Source organism: Eumetopias jubatus, unplaced genomic scaffold (genome assembly GCF_037043125.1).
Source record: "Eumetopias jubatus isolate StellerSeaLion01/CBP00866 unplaced genomic scaffold, mEumJub1_p1.0 scaffold_4, whole genome shotgun sequence".
In the NCBI taxonomy this organism is placed as follows: Eukaryota; Metazoa; Chordata; class Mammalia; order Carnivora; family Otariidae; genus Eumetopias; species Eumetopias jubatus.
In genome coordinates, this window is record NW_028274810.1 from 39,033,447 (window position 1) to 39,054,540 (window position 21,094).

The following is a 21,094-nucleotide window of genomic DNA, read 5'->3' on the forward strand; positions in this document are numbered from 1 at the left end:
TTTTATTTATTCTTAAGATTTCGACACTGAATCTGGTAAAAGAAATGCTCCTGTAAGGACAAGGAAACAAAAAGGAAAGCACTTGCCTCAGTTACTACAATGGTAGCTTTTACCACAACAGCAGGTAGCCATTCAAGTAGCTCACGATTAAAACCGAAGTCAATTCCTTCTTTAGAAAACTGTGAGCCAAACCAATTTGTCAGCAACTGGTATTGGGCAAAAGTACAGATTTCGATCTGCCCTACTGAATAGCTAATTCAAGTTTGTTTTCTGGAAAAACACTAGTCTTAAAAGCCAAACACTTAAGAACACAGACAGACACTTGGCCAGCATCACACTATGGCTTCCTTCCACACTTCATGAAGCTAATTGGAGGCCCAAGTCTGTTAGTGCTCTGCATGCATAATGGTTTCGTAGGCCATAAACATATGCTTCTTTCACATGTGTAGTCTTTCAGCATCAAGGAGGAATGCTGGAAAAAGTGAAAATCACAAACTTCATACTTACTGTAAGGGACACATTCATATTGGACTTCAAGATATTTGTATGTTCCAGGACATGGATCAGGAAATACATCTGACCCAGTAACTACTATACACTGTGTTCGATTGTTGCACCTAGAAAACAAAACAAATCAAACTGGTGTAACATAATCATTTGTTTGTTTTTAATGAAGAAAACTAATGCAGAACTGATTCATATTTTCTTTAAGCAACTAGTACCATAAAACAAAAAAATTCAACTGATATTAGGTTGCTCCACATTATTAAATAAGGAGCTATAAAAATCCTATTTTATGTTGTACTATTTCTGTATCATGGGCCACACTAAATTTTCACTCAAAGTAAAAAGAAAATAACAGTTCTCTATTATTCTACTATACATTTAATTGGAATTTTTAGCATATTCAACATGTACTAAAAAAACAGTATAACTGCCATGTTTAAGAACTAAAATAACAATTAAAAAATGATACTATGATTGAACTGAAACAGTCATAAATTGAATAGCCTGGATGTAAGTTTTGAGAACACATTAAAACAAAGGAGGAGCCAGGTTTTTAAGTTTATCCATTAAATCCAGTTTTGTGTTAAGTTTTGTGTTACAGGGACTTCTGCACTCTTCCAAACCAAAAGATCACACCTTCCATGCCCTGGCTTGATAAATGATAGAACACATTTAAAGCAGTTAGCACAGTGCCTGGCACATACTGTGTCTAAGACTGATGTTACTCTTGTTATGTTCATTGATCACCACGTGCTTATACTAAATATGACATGACTATGAACCTAGATTCTTCTAAATTAATACTCTCTGAAATAAAATGTTAAAAAGACGGGCCCTAACATGATGCCTAGAATGTCCTATTTATTACTATTGGAAATACTTTTTTATTTTTGTGTTGTCACTTATTCATCAAGATTATTAGGATTAAGGTAGAATTTTAGGCAAGATGATATTTATTTAAGTTCTATGAATTTTTCAAAATGATCTTTTTATAAGCTTTATAAAGGCAAGAACCATTTTCCTTTATAATTTGCTTTCATTGCAACTTAACGGGAATGTAATGTTTGCAGGGTTTTATTATATTTTCTGATAGTACATAAATTAAGAAGGCAAAGCAAGAAGAACAAGAGCATTATAGCAAAACTTATTTAACAATTTGAATAGCAGATATTCTATAGTGCATAAAAAAACTGGACTATAAAATGGCAAATAAAGAATGTAAAACCAGCTCGGTTTCTTTTAGCACGACAACTAATGAAGGACAGTGGAAGAAGACATGCATTAAAGAGGGGTAGGTATGTTAAGTCATGCACCCTTGGAGCCATTTCAACTCAAACCAGGTGGATTCATCCTTGAAGAGCAGCAAGACTTGAAAACTTCTACAGCATCAAATGGGTGAATTTTATAGGTCAAAGTATATATAATAAACTTCAAACAAAAGTCTTAAATATTACATAAACTATAATATTGCTTGTACAGATATTAAACTAATGATGTTTTATCACAATTTATCTAGATTACTGTATGCCATGTATTTTTAAAAACATACCATATAGAATAATTTTCAAAAGCATGGACAATGTAAATGGTGCAGTGTCACATTCTTATGCAACATCATGTTTTACTCCCATTATCTGTATTTCTTTTAAACTGGTTCAGTCATTTGAAGAAACTTGCCAATGGTTCTCCATTTGGTAAGTGAATTATTTTAACGTGAATCACAGAACCAATTTTATATCTTAAAAATTTAAACAGCAGATGAATTTAAGATTTGTCAATATATCAGTACTTAATATTTCAACTGTTTCATTTTCTTCTTTCTTAAATTTTACAATGAGAGAGTTCACCACTTTGTTAGTTTCTTGATCTCCCAGGAATCCTCAACCACCACCTGGTCCTTATGAAAAACTAAAGTGCTTTTATTTCCTTCCTTATATTTATATACAGCTGCAAGGATCTTCCCATTTTCTCACTCCCACACCTTTCAGAAACAAATCTAAACTCTAAACTCCTGTGAGTTAAACATCCCTTTTATATACTCCCTTAGTGTACATTTTATAGCCACTCGACAAAACCTTGCCATGGGAAAACATGGCAAGAGTTAAGGGAGTGGTACTTAAGGTTGACACGGACCAAGACTGTGAAGGATTTTGAACCAAGGTGAAGGAGGATATAGCCCAAAGGATTTAGGAACTTATATCATTTTTTCTTTTAAAATAAAGAATATATTGGGGCGCCTGGGTGGCTCAGTCGGTTAAGCGACTGCCTTCGGCTCGGGTCATGGTCCTGGAGTCCCGGGATTGAGTCCCGCATCGGGCTCCCTGCTCAGCGAGGAGCCTGCTTCCCCTCTGACCCTCCCCCCTCTCATGTGCTCTCTCTCTCTCATTCTCGCTCTCTCAAATAAATAAATAAATCTTTAAAAAAATAAAATAAAGAATATATTGGTGCACCTGGGTGGTGCAGTTGGTTAAGCCGCTAACTCGGTTTTGGCTCAGGTCATGACCTCAGGGTCCTGAGATCGAGCCCCACATCAGACTCCCACACTCAGCGCAGAATCTGCTTAAGACTATCTCTCCCTCTCCCTTTGCTCCCCTCCCGACTCATACATTCTTTCTCTTTCTCCAAAATACATAAATAAATCTTTAAAAAAAAAATACATTGACAATTATCCATTTCCCCCCAGAGGATCCTATAAATAAATGTGAATATAATATGGGGTCAAAAATGTCTTTTATTTTGGGTGCCTGGGTGGCTCAGTCAGTCAGTTGAGCATCTGCCTTCGGCTCATGATCCCAGGGTCCTAGGGTCAAGTCCCCCATTGGGCTCCCTGCTCAGCGGAAAGTCTGCTTCTCCCTTTCTCTCTGCCCCTGCCCCCTGCTCGTGCTCTCTCTCTCAAATAAATAAAATCTTTAAAAAATATCTTTATTTCATACTTTTCAATGTCACAGGATGTCTGCAAGAAGTATACAAGGGATACATATTCCTTCTTCTATTACATTTTGTTTAAAAGAAACCAACACCATAAAATGAAAAACAATTGTTCATATTTACTTCTTCTGAACTTTTTTTGCATTAGTCATCTGACCACAACTACAAATTCAAATTAATGTCAAAAGCAATTACAATTTATATCAACCAAATGATTTTTATTTCTTTTAATAATCACATTGTACAAAACACTTTATGATAGCAAAAAGTGTTATAGGGCTATATTCTTAAGTAAAATGAAAGTAAGGAAACTTAATGGAGTTCCTGAAAATAAAACTATATAGATTTCTAGAATTCATAGGTTCCCAAGATGTCAAAAATGTTCATTTTATATATTGGAAATACTAGAAATTGATCTTGAGAAAAAGTGTAATTTGGGGGCTAAAACAGAAAAGGGTCAGCAAGAAGAGGAACACAATTGTTAGAAGCCTAAGACTATCAGATTTGCATACCAGTATCTTGCTTTCATGGGAAAGAATACCTAAGCTAAATGATACAATTATGTACATTCAGTTATGAATGAAGCGAGAGCCTGAAGTTTTCAAATTCAGTAAGTGTGGGGACACAAGAGGAAAGAAAATACCAAATGTCAGCTGTTAGGACTGAGAAAAATCTGAAAATTCCTTAACCAGTATACTGTTATTAAGACTGTAAAACTGTAAACTGCTATCATTTAAGATGATAGGGAAAGAGAAAGCAATTTAGCCACAGAAGCAAAGTAAATTCTCACCAACTGCTCTGCCCCAAGTGTTCATCCTAATGAAAATGAAAAGTTACAACTAAGCCAAGAAAAGAAAGGCCTTCAGTTGCTTGTATTCCCAGTCCTGAGCATACTTCCTGGCATGATTTTCTCCCTCTTCCCCAATAGAAAAAGATTTATCAGTAAAGGTATGGCTTCTATTAACTATTAGATTATTGGTATATTTTGGTCATATTATATGGATTCATTGTTAAAAATCTACACTTTTCTTAAATGTTAAGCATAAAAAATTAAGTATGAATGAGAACAAGGAAGAAGAATACGGTTTTTTTTTAAAATAGGTACATCGTATGTATGCCCATTTTTAACAACAGAAGGGAAGTATAATGTTTTCCTAAATATTTGCTAGCTAATGAAAATTTCTAACACTAAATAAATCTGGAAATAAAGTTTTTGACAATCTGTGAAAATACACCACGTTTCCTAGGAGGATGTCATTAAAAATAACAACAAAAAAAGATCCACTCTAATCACTGCAAATGTTTCTATGTTCAACCTTTGACTTCTTTATTTAAAATAAGTTTTAATAAAGTGGCTCAACTACAGGAAGAAAATGATCACTTTTAGAACTCAAGGGCATAAAGGCAGCCCTAGCAAATAATGTCTAAGCAATCTCTAGGGTGTAATGTATGATTTAACACCAACTAGTAAATAAATGTAAAAGTACCTAATAAGCACTCAGTCTCAAATTCTAAGCATTTAATTATTTTTAATATTTAAGCACATTTCCAAAAATTTCCAAAAGTTGGCACGTACAGACAAAAGGTTAATTATTTCACATCACTGTGTTAAAACCACTATCAAAAATAACACCTATGTATTATTTCTACACATTAGGTTACAACTTTCCGACTATCATTTTAAATATTTTTCCATTAATTTTCTTACTAATCTAAAATATATAGAGTACAACACTCATCTTGAGAATTCCACATGTTAACTAAAATAAATCCAATAATAAATGCTTTGTAACATTATCAAATTCAAACACCAGAAAGTACTATTTCTGACATTAATATTCATAAAACTTACATTTTTATCATAAAGTCCATCATCTACAATGAAGAAAATCCTAAATCCTACTTTATAGGTCATAAAGCTGTTTTAAATGGAGCAAAAAACCTGAATTTTAAAAATTAGTTTAAACTCATTCCTGCAAGTCTTTCTACTCTAAATGGAAAAAAAAAATTCTATTTGGGAATAAAGCCAAATGTACATCTCAAAAGCTGAAGAAATAAAACCACATAATTTTGGAGATTAATGCCTATTAGTTTACTTCCTATGAATAAAGGAATGCCAATATCTTTGCTTCTCAGCAAAATTTGGAGTATAACATTTGAAGTCATTGATATTGTCTAGGTTTGTGCATAATATGTAAGAGAAAAATACAAAATATCTAATGAATCTCTTCACCATCACAATTAGCATATGGTAAAAGTTAAAGGTATTAAAACTGTGTATTTTACCTTCCAGATGTAATCAATATTCTCAGGTTTCAATATTAACTTTTAAGGCATCCACAATCATTTTTGAAATTAAGTTAAACATTGCCACAAAAATGCATAATGGAAAAGGCATTTTATAAATGTGTATTATCATTAATTTACATACTTATATGAAAATTACCTTAGAAACTGTCACGCACAAATTAGCAGTACTTTGAAGAAACATTATCTTTTTTATTTGGGGGACAGTACTGATTCATCACTAATGAAATATTAATAATGCAAACAAACTATTAATATGTTGCTTTTCCTTAATCTTTTAAAAGTGTAAATGAAAGAAGGCTCAATGCACACATAACCTATAATCTGAGAATAAACTGTATAAAAATGAACAATATAGCGTATCATTTGACTCTGGTCAGAAGCAAAATCATTTGCTATTTGGGAAGATTACTGTTTAAAAGCAGAGGCTTTAGAATCAGAAAAAACTGGGGTTTCAATTCCAGTTTGTCTGTTTCCTTTAACTATGAGCCCATAAGCCATGTATTAAACCTTATAGCCTTCTTTCGAAGTTTGTCTTTAAGGTTAGATGGGATAATGCAGGCAAACTCTGCACAATGCCTCAACAAACATGAATTACCAAAAACATCAATAATGATAAGTACTCCCTTATATAAGATGGGCATAGATTGCAAACCTTAAAGGGGCAGAATACCTTTTATTGTCCAGAGTAGTTCCTATAGTGAGCATATGATTTCCTGTGTACAACTTTAAAAACAGGCCAACTATTCATGCAAATTTGTTGTCCTTCCCAACCCTAATCTTGAACTGTACCATGTCCAACAAATTGCTTTTACCCTTCTTTTGATTATCTTATGCTCATTATTACACTTTACCAAGTGCAAAGTATGGAGATGAGATTCCATGTGTAATCTATTATGAGAGGTGTTTTAATCAATAGTCTTGTTCTGCTGATTAAGCAGGGGCTTCTGTTTTGGCAAGATAACATTAGTTTCTCCAGTCATGCTCCAAAAACCATTGGGAATCTTCAGCAGATCATTAGATATACTACAATAAAGCTTTGGTACATTCTCTTTTCTTCCTTAAATTACTTCTTCACTGTCCCATCATTCCCTGTCTTGATGGCACTGCATTATTATCACATCTCCCCTGAAACTTGCACTAGAGCTAGAGCTCCAGGCCATAGGATGCCATTTTCAATTGAAGCTTCTGCTTGAAAATATAAATTAAGAAAATTTCATTATCTCCTGCCAGGGGCCATTATTCACCACAGTTCTAAGGAAGATTAAAAATGCAAAATCTACCAACCTGAACAAATACTCCAGCATTCAACAGAAAAGGTCAGTATATCATGACAGAAACTAAAAATTAATGTTTGCTGAAATTTGGAGTCACCCTCTAGAACTAGTCCAATTCTTTATTGAGCCTGTAGGTTCAGTGAAGATTGCTTCCACACTTTGTCTCTTCATGGCATCTGTTATTTTTAAAATTCAATTATAAAATACTAGCAATAATAGGTCTGTTTTCTTTCCTGAGTAATCTTCTACCTTAGTTAAAACTGCTCACTTTTTTGGAGACAAACTACCTGCTTTCAAGGTACCAGGGTTATCATGCAATGACACTCTTTTCCAAAGTGCCATATATAAGCAGAACATTCACAAGAATACCCTGAAAGAGTTTAAGCCACATACACATGGGGGATTATTTCTTCTTAATGAATGCAACAGCTACAGTTCAATTACTCCAACTGAATCCATTCTCTCATTAATAAAGAGAAACGATATTCATTCCTGAGTCTCAATTACTAAAAAAACAAAACAGAAAACAAACCTATTATATGTCTATAAGTAAATTTTATTCTACTCAAGTAAACCAGGTTAAAAAAATTAGAAATGTTACCTCAAAGGGCAAAACATAAAAAGAAATGAAAGAAAAAAGACACTGTCAACCTCTACATTTTTACTGGAGGTGATTATATGCCTTGCACATAACAGAAATTCAGTAATTGTTTTTGAATGAATGAAATAAATGATGAATAGTTAGCCTGGCTATTTATGATTATAAATAAACACAGTTAGTAGAAAATAAATACCAGACATCCAATTCTGCTTTAATCAGCTGAACCTGATTCTCAGAAAATTCTGTCAATTTGGACATAATTTTGTATCATGAAAGCCAATGATACAGCATTTAGGAGATAGGCTATTTGAAGGCAGAGGAAAAAAGTACCCTTTAAACTTCCAAATCACTATATACACTAACAATTCCAAATGACCAAGGAACGAATGTACGGTACTCTAGGCAATAGAACCCTTGACCTTCTGAGTCCAAATTTAGAATAAATTTTTATACACAGCAAATGACCTTAAAATACTAATAGGTAAGTTCTAATGTGGAATAGATTTATTCAAGGAAAGTAATCAAATAAACTGAGGGGATAAAAAGAAGTTATGTTCCAAGATAAAAGGTGACAATCATCCTCACAAATCAAAGAGGGAAACTGAGGTGAATGTTACAGCAAACCTCTTATTTTCTTATTGTATAATGCTCTTGTAGCATCTAAACTTTCATTCTGTAAAGCTAAGAAAAGTGGGTCCCGCTTTCTTTAAATATTTATTAATGATGATTTGTGAGCCTAACTAATTGCTAGGTAAACATAACATTAGGAAGCTAAATGGTGTGTAATTATTATGGGAAAAGAAGAGGTGTTCTATAGTAATGTTCCCATTTGTCACATAACTATGTTCTCATAATTTATTTAATAATTTGTGTATTCTAGTAGATTTCTATCCATCATATAGCATTTAATTCTTTAGGCATGTTAAGATATTATACTCAAAGCCTTACAGAGTATGTGTTGTTTGAACTATTTTGAAATCACTGAAATAAAGTTGGATTATAGAAATAAAGTTACTACTAGAATCTTTAGGAAAATATACTTGAGTATTGGTACATGATATGAAAACATAATTTGGAAAAATAACAATTTCTGTTCCATTCAGTTTCCAATATGCTGGTGTTTTCAAAAGTTTTAAATACAATCCTGATTCCAAAAAAACTGCAACTGTGATTACATCTTTGCAACTGTACTTGAAAGAAAAAGGTATAGAAAAAGACTATTATTAAATAACCATAAGCAAAAATACAAAATAAAATTCTTTCAGTACTGTCAATATATAAATGTAAACCTATTTGACTGAAAAGTGTACAGTATATAACAGAAATAGAAAGCCAAAATAAACCAAATATCAAGTAACCTACAGCAAGTCAACCAAAGCTTTGACAGTAAAATCTTGTTTAAGCCCATGTCCAAAATATTGTCATTCCATTTTTCAGTGTGTTAAAAACATGAATAACATAAAAGTGATACCTTCCACAATCATTTTGTGTCTGAATAAAATACTCTATCAGGAATTATAACCAGACAGTTTGCATACTTTAATATTTGCAAGTTAAATTTGCATCTTAGAAACTTAATAATCCTCAAAAATTCCACATTAATTACTAAAATAAGCATTTGAAATGGCAATGCTGATTTGCTAAAAACAACTTACTATGTTTTAGAAACCTCTGAAATTCCTTGCAGTTTTTACTGGACCTTGGGGTCAGTTTACTGCAAATTAGGCTTGACTCACTCAGAGACCTATTAATCCAGTACAGAATCTCTTGTTTGCAGAAATGCACATTCAACATAAATGTGCTTGCTTTTATTAGCAAAATAAGAAGTATTTATTTACAAAGCATGCCACTGAGACTAAGTTTCATTCACAGGGTCATCAGGTCTAACTACTTAATGAAAAGAATAAGAAAATTTAAGAGGGGGTAAAAACTGTAAAATTTTGAAATACTTAAAAAATATCATTTCTGTGTCCAAATTTTCAAGACCTCTGCTTTTAATAATTCAAAAAATACTATGACCTGTATCAATTAAGAGCAATTATTTATAAAAATGTTAACCTACTACAGTTTGTACTTGTAGAAACTATCACATTTTTAACAAGGGAAATGGGAAATCGCTATGGGATGCCCTAGTTAGATTAAATTAGCAAGAAACTTGTTACCAGACCATACAAAAGACACAGCGTAATAAGACATGACCTTGCAGAGCCTTGGAGCCAATCTGTGATGTTTTTCCTTCCTATAACCCTTGCTAATTATCTGCAAAGTTGCAGACCCTTTTGTCGTGGGTTATTTTTCTTCAAATTGTGAGGGGATTTTTGGTTTCTAAATATTTAATTAGTCTTGTTATGATATGAGAATTGTTGTACATGCCAAGCATTTCGATTTTCATACTCTATTCCTTCTAATTATCTTCAGATTTAGATTGGTCATCCCAAATCTTTTTCTTTTGTAATTATTTACTTCTTAAAGATCATTCGGTGAAGAAATATTTCCACCCTTATGGCTCTTCTTTTTCACAAATGGCTTTTCTGGTCTGTTAATTACCCGCTCAGAGGATTAGAGTTTGAAATAATGCAAAAGAACCTGCAACTAAAAGGAGTTTTAGAGGACAACACTGAGCAAACTAGATTTTTGTCGTTGCTATTTTAAATTCACCTTAAAAGATTACTCCCTTGGTTTGGATATGATTTTGAAAAACAAGAAAATTATGCCATAAATATATTTTTCTGCCTCCCAAGATGTTTGATGAGGCATCATTTGGTCAGTATTATAGATCTCTGCATATAAAACAAACGAGTATCCAATCTAATTGATGGCTAATATAATTTCAGCTTTACAGACCTCACTTTGATTACAGCACAGCAACAAATGTTCACAGAACTATACAAATCGAACTGCAAGCAAAGAAATAAAATCATAAGACTTGATAGCATGGCTTTTAAAAAATTTCCATCTATGCAAAACTTAAGACTAAATACAACTTTCTGCTGAAATATTTAATTGACTCAGGAGAAGTTTTTCATTTTTTTATTAGAATGACTCTATTCTATAAGTGCCTGGGTTTTGCTTTGGTTTTTAATCATGAGGCAAGAAAGCACAGCTATTCTTTACCTGAAGTGAATTCTTTTGGCATAAAATCTTTCACATCTTTCACTACTATTATTTTCTCACCAAAATTTTTCAATTCAATACGCTTTTCTTATATAGCTTTTATTTTAAAGTAATTTATTTTCCTCATGCAACTTCTGAAACATTTGGTAGTAAAATATGTGACATAGGTTATAAACAAAAATAAAGGAAGGCCTTGTGTAAAGGGGATGCAAAAGTATGACCGAGCAGTGTCTTAATAATATGATTTGAATTAACAGAGTAATGTTGGAACAGGGAAAATACGTAGAGTTAATATTTCCCCAAAGGGCCAAGAAACTGAAAACACCCTCATTCCAAAAATAAAGTGCTACATAATTATTCTAGAAGTTACAAATATGTTTCTATTAGTTATCTCGTTTTAATTTTGTACCCCATAAACACTGTTATCTGTGTTTTCCTTATGTCGTTCTTTCCCATCTAGAAAAATGCATCAGAACAGAATTCTCACAGAAATGACTATGTATACTTCTAGAACTATTTCATTCTTAATATGAAGACCATTTGAAGGACCTTAAGTCTCTGAGGTAGAACATTTTTAGAGCTGAGGACACTAGGCTACTAGTTTGCTGAACTGTTGTTTCCCATCTTAAGGTGGTTCCCTCTAGGCAACTCGCTGCCATGTACTTAGGTGTGAGGGAGGCACACACATTTGCAGGAAGCATCAGCTAACGAGGAGGTAATAAAGAAAGCTAACACACAAACGAGGCTGGCCAAACAGTATTATAGTCATCCCTGATTAATGGAACCCGAAGTGATTTTTGTCTCTTTTCCCTATAGCAGGGATTGTCTATATAACTAATTTGGCAATTAATCATATTCTGCTTTGTGGTGTCTCTTGTATATTTTGCATTTTAGTTTTTATTTAATTCAGCAACTATATTCATGTTTAGAATTAACTGGTAAACTCCTTATGTTTTTGTTTACATTCTTTCCCAAACACCTCTAAGAGTGCCGAGCAGTTATTTGTATTAGGTCTCATTCAATGCCTTTAGTTGTTGCTAGGGCCCTAGTCTGATCTCTCCAGCTTCTTTTAAATCCATCAGAATGCCTAGTCCTGTTTACAGCAAGAAGTACTACTCAATAAATACTTTCTAAATCAGAATTCCCATTCTTCTATTATTTTATTAAGGGTTTCTTTTAATCAATGGGACAACTCAAAATGTCCTGTTGATACATACCAGTTGTCATTTCTTTAATAAAAACTGGAGATTTTGTATAGATGTTTACCTAACTGTCTGTAAGACAAGAGATGAAAAACAATAAAGACAAAAAGCTGGAACCATAGACTCTTGGGATACTCTTAGCAGTAAGAGCAGGTGTGGAAGGCTAAAAACAATCCTTAATACCTATAATCTGAATATAAATAAATTCATTAGAGGCTCTTTATAAAGAGGTGGATACTGTGTGGTTCATACACTCTCAAAATTAATGGAGTCTCACCTGACTGATAAATAATATGGCAAATTTCACTGGCTTACTAATGATAAATCAGAAGTAATCTTTAATCATGACAAAATATTCATAATCTAATCCTTTTATCAAATTGACTATCACTGCAGGAGTCTCATGTGTTTGCACAATTAAAAACCCCATGTTAGCTGTATATAATAAGGCATTACATTTGATGCAAATCCTTTTCTATTGAAATAAGTGCCAAGCTGACAGCAGGAAGTAGCTGATAAGAAAGTAACAAGGCATTGCTCATGGCATTCTCGATAACTGAACACCTACTCATAAGCATTCAGTTGTCAGCATATTAACCCAAAGTGCTCTTTAAAGAAAAAAAAAAGCATAGATCAAGGGAAGTGTCCTCTTGCTGCATCTCAGTCTCAAAGGCAATAAATTATCTAAAAATAGACAGATAATAGAAAGAGAGATACATAGATAGACAGAAAGATGGACAAATAGGAAGGAAGGGAGGGAGGGCGGGCGGGAGAAGGGGAGGAAGGAAATCAAAATTTTATATCCACCTGTGATTCTGGCACTAGAAACAGCAATATAAGACATAAGCTGCTATATTCTGGTGTAGAAATACCTACAATTTTAAAAGCATAGTAATACCCTAAATATACCACATCGAAACAATATGCAGAAGAAAATGAACAAATGGATATGAAATTATGTATTACAGTTCTCTGCCATAAAAAGAGTAAACTCATTGTTTCAGAATTAATATAGAGGACCTGAAGTCCTAGTGTTATTTTCCATATTCACATTACTGGGTTAAAAATTATTTTTAAAATATATTTTATAGAATTTTGAGAAACATAAAGAACACAATCTTTGAAAGATCCTTTCTTCCTTAGCCTAAGTACAAGAAAAGAATTTATAGCGCCCGAAAGGAAGAAGAAAGCTGATAAGATGCTTCATGGTATAGAAAGTTTGAAAGGGTGAGGTCAGAAGTTGAATAACTCCCTTAACAGACCTAACTCAGCATTCCCTCAACATATAGTACATCTTCCCACCTCAGGACATTACTCATCACTTTCCTTTCTCCATCAGTCTTTAGAAGTTTACTGTGATGAGAGATTTTATCATACTCATTTCTGCACACATCTCATTTTCTCCACCAGACTACATCTTTGGGGGGCTCATGCCGGCTTTAAGAATCTCTGAAAACATGCAGTGCATAACGCTGTGCCTTGTTCCACAATTTATTAACTCCATAAACATCAGTCTGTAGACTTGCAAATATATATTCTTACCAGTTGTTCATAAATACCTTTACAGTGTTTGGCACATTCGCTTGGACATCATATAGCTCAGTAATTATTTGGGAGCATAAATCAATGAATGAAAGATAAGCTATAACTTTCAGAAGTCAAGCATAGTTCCATACTCATATGACAGAAACCAAATTAAAACTTTTCTGATTTACATGGTTCGTATAAGTTCTTAAAAACTACAAAGCAGGAAGAGGCTTCCCTTCCATGTTATATTCCTAGCCTTAATTAGCTTCGTAACAGTAACTTGTCTGAAAGGCTCAGTTCTTCGTGACCTATAAATTGTTAGACTCAAGAGCTTTTAATACCACTAACATCATGTACAGGCTTTGGGAATACAGGGCTGTGTGCTGTGAAGCAGCAACATCACTCCTCTGAAAGCTGACATGCAGTCTTAGGCCACAGATATAAACAGGGTAAGCATATTCAATGATGAATGGCTAGAAAAACATCTTTATCACTGTAGACTAAAGACATAATGTATACCTTATTACATTATACTTATTAAGATCTATGAAGCTATTTAAAATTGTTACACATCTTATAAAAGTTACAGATATATATAATACTATCTTAATTTAATAAACTGTATTTGAGGTTTGTAATTTATAGCTAGGGAGTGTTAGAATTATTTTTATTTGCAAGAAAAAATCTTCTAATCCTGAAAGTACTATATTTAACACATAACATCACAGATTTTATGTTAGGAATCACAATTTATTAAGTATATTTATCACTATTAAGAAAAAGAAACACTAGAAGAGCTTGCTACTGTTCTTATCTTTGACCCTTCAACTTTTCCATTTCAACAACCTCATTAATGTCAAAATGCCATGAGAATGTTGGCCCACTTTTAAATCTCTACAGTCTGGGCAAGGCAAAATCTTTTGAGTTCAATCAGGAGTGCTTTCTTTTTGTATTCAGCTAAAAAACATAATAGCGCCACAAAGGTCAGAATATTACTTTTATTAAAGAAAAAGGATCACATGACAAAGATAAAATGCTATCTGTAGACCTGAATTGGGCAATGGAGGGGTGGTTAAAACTATTTTAGTTTTTAAATTGCCAAATTCCTACAATGTATGTAGCCAGTCCCACGGACAAGACTTGTTTTATATTTATCATTAGTTCCTTTCTTAGGTTAGGTAACATGGGAAGCAGAATTTGAGGCAGAGATCTCTGCGAGGCTTATGGTGCTCTTGGAACTATGCGGGAAACAACTGGGGAGAAGTCTAATGCGGCTGCAATAAAGGCCCCGCAAATTCTTCAGGGAGGGAGCTCTGGAGTTGGGAGGGCCCTTCAGAGCTGTCTCCAAATGAAGCAAAGGATGAGGAGGCCAAGCCTTTTTACTCTGGCATTCGATGAGGGCTGCCTCTGGGGGGAAGGGTTTCAGATCCCTTCAGCCCGCGGCAGTCCTGGGTGGGGACTCACTGGGAGTCCATCAGCCTGCAACTCCTTTGGCGGCTGGAGGAAAGAGTGGCTAGTCCTGAATGGGGAGTCTGAGGGCATACCACAACATCACCTAACACACTGTTATTGGTAAAGAGTTTAATGAATTGTTTTCAAAAACAGTTCTTTTAATGATACTTCTCATTTTCACAGATTTTATTGTATTTCATCTTCTTGTACACACTGACATGTCAATCCTGTTTACTAAGCGATATTCAATGGGTTTCCTATAGAGCAATGAACCTTAACAGGCAGATTTTAATTGGCCCACATAGGCAAGCGCATTACTATTAATTCCACAGCTACCGCATAAAATAAAACCATTGCTTCTCAAACTCTAGAGCAATTAGACCTCTCGGCTATTTGGCTAACTCTGCTTCATGATACCCAATGCAGTTAATTATATTTTTTGATGTTAATAGTCTCTGTCAGTCTCAAGCATAACTCCTCTTTGATGAATATTTAAATTATATTTGAATAAATAATCTTGGTTACATTTCATATTCAGTAATCATCACAGCTTAATAAAGGTCTACTCGTCAAGGGTTGAAATAAATGGCAATGCACATATAAAGGTCTCAAAACAACTTATCAGATACTGTATTTGTAATGACCATTATTTATCTTTCTAATATACCTGTTTATATATATTTTCAAATAGCAGAGTCTCATTCACCTAACAACCCACAAATAGATTTCAAAAGTTACTTATAAACATTTTTTAAATTATATATACAGAAATCCATGAATTAACAATGAGAACATCTTAGGACTGGGTCATAAGATAATTTAGTGTATGAAAAAAAACCCACAAATTAGAACATATCCTAGAAAAACTGGCATACTTTCTCTTGCTTCCTCTTGTTGCATTGTTTTAGCAAGTTTCAAAAGTAATAAGAAAAAAAAAAGGTTTGATTTACTAAAACAGTTTTTGATTATGGATCTTATAGAAACCCACTGAAATGATTACTAAAGAAAAGTAAATTAAAAATGTTATTTTTTTTCTCCACATAAAGGCTATAATAGGACTGTGGGGTAAGGGTGAAGGAAACTTCCAAAAATGGGGAGTGGGGAGAATGGAGAAAAGTGTAAAAATAAAGCCCATTTGTACAATTTCTTAAAAAATTGTTTAAACCTCATTTAGTTTAAAACTCCCCTAGTTTAGCCTACAACATAATAGAAAGGTTTTAAACAAAGCATTTATTTAACGTAAACTGTGAAAATGGTTTTTTTACCTTAAATCTTTTATTTAATGAATAAATGAATGTTTTGTTATCTTATCTACTTAATGTCCATTAATAAATTTATTTGTTAAATTTTTAATTTTTCAAATTCTCATCCCAAATTCTGAATCTTTAGAATATAATGTAGACACAATGAAATAAAATAAAAAAGATACAATGAAATGTCCTGAAATGCATATATCAAGCTATGAATGTCGAGTAGAACACTGCCAATTTCTCAAAATCATCACATTATAAATAAAACTGGTAGGGGTAGTTTCAAGTTTTGTGAGGTCCAAAGCTTATAAAATTTAGGGGTACCACTTTTATGAAAAAACAAAAAACAAAAATTACAAGTAGAAAATTAGGTACCAAAGTGAATAGTTATTTAGGAAAAAAAAATCACAACAAACAACTCATTTTTAAAAGCCAACAAGTATCATAAGCAAGAAAATCCAGAAAACTGAAATAATATTTTAATAAATTAATTGCCAGCATTCCTTTATATTTTCCTTAATAATTTTTTTACCACAAATCCTACCCTTGTCTCATATATAACAATTTCACAGTGTCACTTTCTATAATTTTGGTTTTCCTCTAGAACAGCTGCTCACAATGTGTTATTTATTACTGATGGTTAGGATACATAAAGTGTACAATGTCAGAGGTGCTCATGTTTGCTGAATTGCTACAGCCTATGCCCCACGAATACAAGTATTCTGATAAATTCTATTTTATCTGATACTTATTGAAAGAGGGGAACAGTATGTTGTCTTTATAACTGTAAGCACTACATTTGATAATGTTGTCTGTGTACCCCCGAAGAATATATAGGAGAGAACTTCTGTTTTGATTAGTTATAGATGAGAACCAAATCCCCCACTTACTGTTTAACACATTTAATGACCGAAAAGATTCCACAGACTAGCTTCTGGCTCCATACATTTCAAACACTATTTCTCCTCCACTTGCCACATATTTCAGGTGCCATAGGACACATTCAAATTGTAACATGACATCTGGCCTTGCACATTTATGTCACAATCAGTAAGGCAATATAATGAATAATAGGAGTAATTCTGGAGGCCATTTCTTCACCAGAATAGCTAGCAATAACTGTACACGAGTGTCTGCAAACCACATAAAAATACCCCACTATATCCAAACTGAATTTATCACCAACTGAACCTCTACTTAACAGAATCCCAGTAGCTCCTGGCTACTCCTAAGTGACCATAAATGAGGGGAAGTGTAACAGAGAAGAAGTCAGAGAATGAAATCAAAACCTTAAAAGATTTTGTTTAAATATCATACTTCAGGAAACTTTACAAAAATATATGACCCTTTGAGCACACTGCTAAGGGCCTTAACAATGCCTAGAAGAGCCTGTGCAAGTGAACAGCTCTGACATTTAAGATTCATTAGCTTCATGGTAAATCCAATTTTAGAAACAGGAATATTTTCACAAATTACAGGTGAGTTCAATAACAATGACAGATCTCTGGTCTGAAAAAAATGAACAGAAAGATCACTGCATGGGCGCCTGGGTGGTTCAGCTGGCTGAGCGTCGGCTCTTGGTTTTGGCTCAGGTCAGGATCTTGGGGTCATGGGGTCAAGCCCCAAGTCAGACTCCGCACTCAGTGTGGTGTCTGCTTGAGATTCTCCCTGCCCCTTCCACTCTCTCTCTAAAATAAATAAATCTTAAAAAAAGAAAAGAAAAGAAAGACCACTGCTATAATCTCAAGACAACTTATACAGAGTGACTATCATTTCAGACACTCTCTTTAAGGCCAAGGTTTAGGTGAGTTCTAAAAGCATGTCTGTGTTGGCTGCATATGATGTGAAGAAATATTGGGAGAATGGGGAAATGTATTAGTTAAACAATATATTTGAGTGATTTATATGAAATAAATATCAAGACTATAGAATCGCTCACTTCTTTTCATTTCTTCAACACCTGATTTTTCCTAGAAACATCAGAAATATTAGGTCCAAACCTACTGTGGAATAGCAAGCAGCATTAAGAACTATAACTGAATTGCTATACAGTATTTCAAGAAAATACATAGCAAAGTAAAAAGAATAGGTCTTTAAAACCTGTAAGACAGATAAATTCATAATGCTATCAAAAACCTAATTAATCACAATAATCTTCTTCAGACCACGTACAAAGTAGTGTATTGATACCAGTGTTTTTTGTTACTGCTGCTATTGCTAATATAGTCTAGGTACAATTACATTATGTGATATATAGAAAAATTAGTAAGGCCCTAATAAATGACAGCAAAGCTCTTTTAAAATAATTTAATACCAAATATTTTTCTCTCTTCATTTGATAAAATTACCCAATAAATGTATTATAAATGATACTGATTCACAATTGCTACCTGCTTTTGGGTGGCAAAGCAGAGCTCCTCAACTGCTAGTAAGAAAATAAAGTAAGGATTTGGAATAAAACAATGACTAAGGATTTTTTTCTCTACCAAATAACATATAGGATTTTTTTTACTTACTTAAAAATCTCAATAAAACAAAAAGGATAGTTAGAATGGAAGATTCTCATCTTCACTCAAAATTAGATTTTATCATTATTTATTGCATAATAAAATGTATTAAATAATAAACAGTACATTTTCAGACAGTGAAATTATTCCAAAGCTTTAATGAATACATGTATTAATTTTCTGGTAATAAATATGCTGATAAGAAGCTGAACTACATATAAAAAATAACTCCAAATTTTTAAATGAATTTACAATTCATAATTTAGTTTTTATAAGGGTAGAAAATATGTATTACATTGCATTTCAGTAGCATTTGGCTATGGATTTTTGGTGGGGAAAGGGAAGAGAAAGCCAAATAAAAGAAAAAAGAGTGAATATGTTTTGATTTGAAAATCTAGTAAAATTTCATTTCTATTCTCTATAACTGATTAAGCATCTATTTTTATTTGTTTAAAGTATGACATTTTCTTAAAAGGATGCCTGTAAGCCATATTTATATATGACACTAGTAGTATGCTATCAGAGAGCAGCTATACACTAAAAAGAAATCACACTTAGGTACAAAACAAAGTACTCAGCTGGGTATTTGAAACTAGTCTTATGTAAGCAGATATAGTGTGCTTTCATTTAGTTATTTAACATTGATTATGTAGTACATTTAGGTAATTATAACACTAAATTGGACTTGGTTTCTGTCAATTAACATAATTAATGTTTAAATTGACTTTGTAAAGAGAAACCAATATTTTAGTGAAAGCTGGGGTAAATAATACCTAAGACTATGAAAAGCATTATGAACAGATTATTTACAATAATACTGAAATTTGTATGTCAAATTGATGTTCACATTTCTTTTATTTCTTCACCTCTCCACTTTGGTTTCAAAAATAAAGACAACTTCTAAAAATAAAAAGTGAAGCAAAAGCACCAGAGCTGAAATGAGGTATGTCTTTCCTTTTGAAAACTAACTTCCTTTTCCCTTATCTGACCAGAATCCGAAACCAAATCAAATTCAAACTTTTAAAGTATTATTCAAACCTCTTATTTCACTGAATAATCCTTAGGAAATACTGAAGATCAGTAATGTTTTGTTCTAAGAAAAACTGGTCCTCGCTTCCTCAACCAAAAGACATAACGTAAAAGGTTAAAAACCCACGTATTAACCAGAAGAATCAGATAAAACTGGCAATTCACACTTATTCTCTCAGTCCTCATTATCCAGTAGAATTGTTTTACTAATTTTCATTTTAAAAGGAGAAACAGAGGACCCTGTAGGGCAGAATCTTTGATGTGACATTGTTTCTTTCCTCTACATTTGATAAGCAGGGTCGTAAGGGATATTTAGATTATTTGTCTTCTAAGCCATTTTATAATTTATTAGTCTTTCTTGCACAGTAAATGTGAATGTTTAATATGTTTCATGTTTATTACTGCCAACAGTCTCCCCTTCCTAAAATGAATGCTTTGGTTTAAATGCCCATCAGTAAGTGACATGCAAAGTATGTGTCCAATTAGATATACCAATTAGAGCTTTAATGGTTATTTATTACTATACTAAGGATCAAGGGTCTATACTAGTAACCTCCCAATCCTTGGCCAAAGAGAGATGCTTATAATTCCAGTTCGTTGTCTTAAAGCAACTCGGCCAAGAGTCAAAGAATTAGTGGAAATCCATCACCTAACAGAAAATAACCTAAGTATACTGCACAGAGATGATGAGTTAGTAGCATCTGAGTTATTCATTTTTCCCCAGATAACATTTCATCTTAATGGACAAATGGCTGATGAATCAGACACCACAGATAGATAAAAGCACTTGGGATAAACAGCACAAAGGTAAGAATGTAGTTCTTCAGAAATGGCAGTCTTAAATCCTAGGAGAATGAATAGTTTCAATGAATAAATATACTAAGCAAGAGAAAAGTATCCCTGACCAGTATTTACAATAATGCAAGAAGAAAATACACAAAACCCCAAAATATTATAAAATATCAAATTAGGTGAAAAGGCAGATTTGGCTTATTTTTTCCTTCTAAAAATGTTCCATTAATGAGGAAGGGATATGAGTATCTTAGAAAGACAGGTTTTAAACATATTGCTACCTATAAAGAGAGATCAGGAAACAGAAAAATAATTAAACTCTCATATAGCTCGGACATGGATACAAAGCTTCTTTACAAAGACTGAATGATCAATATAAAAGTTGAAAGGGTTGTATGTCAAGGAAAATATACTCACACCGAAATCTATAATCATGAAGTCTCCCAGAGAATACTGGCAGAACTGTGACTGCATTCTAATGGATTTTCTTGGTTAAATTTTGAGAAGCTTCCAATATTCATCAGTTCTCATAGGAAAGTTTTACATATATGTGTGTGTATTTAAGTATCTCTTTTAAATATTTTACACACACTTAATATCT

At 33.0% G+C, this 21,094-nt stretch overlaps 1 protein-coding gene across 13 annotated transcripts in view; it reads right to left on the bottom strand.

The window, feature by feature from the left end:
- ADGRL2 (adhesion G protein-coupled receptor L2) overlaps window positions 1-21,094 on the bottom strand; it is a 150,472-nt gene that overhangs the window by 54,800 nt on the left and 74,578 nt on the right. For all 13 annotated transcript variants that reach the window (XM_088022958.1, XM_088022955.1, XM_088022956.1 and 10 more), the window contains exon 3: window positions 508-617. In XM_088022958.1, coding sequence (XP_087879084.1) covers window positions 508-617 — 110 coding nt within the window. The remainder of the gene's footprint in view (window positions 1-507; window positions 618-21,094) is intronic.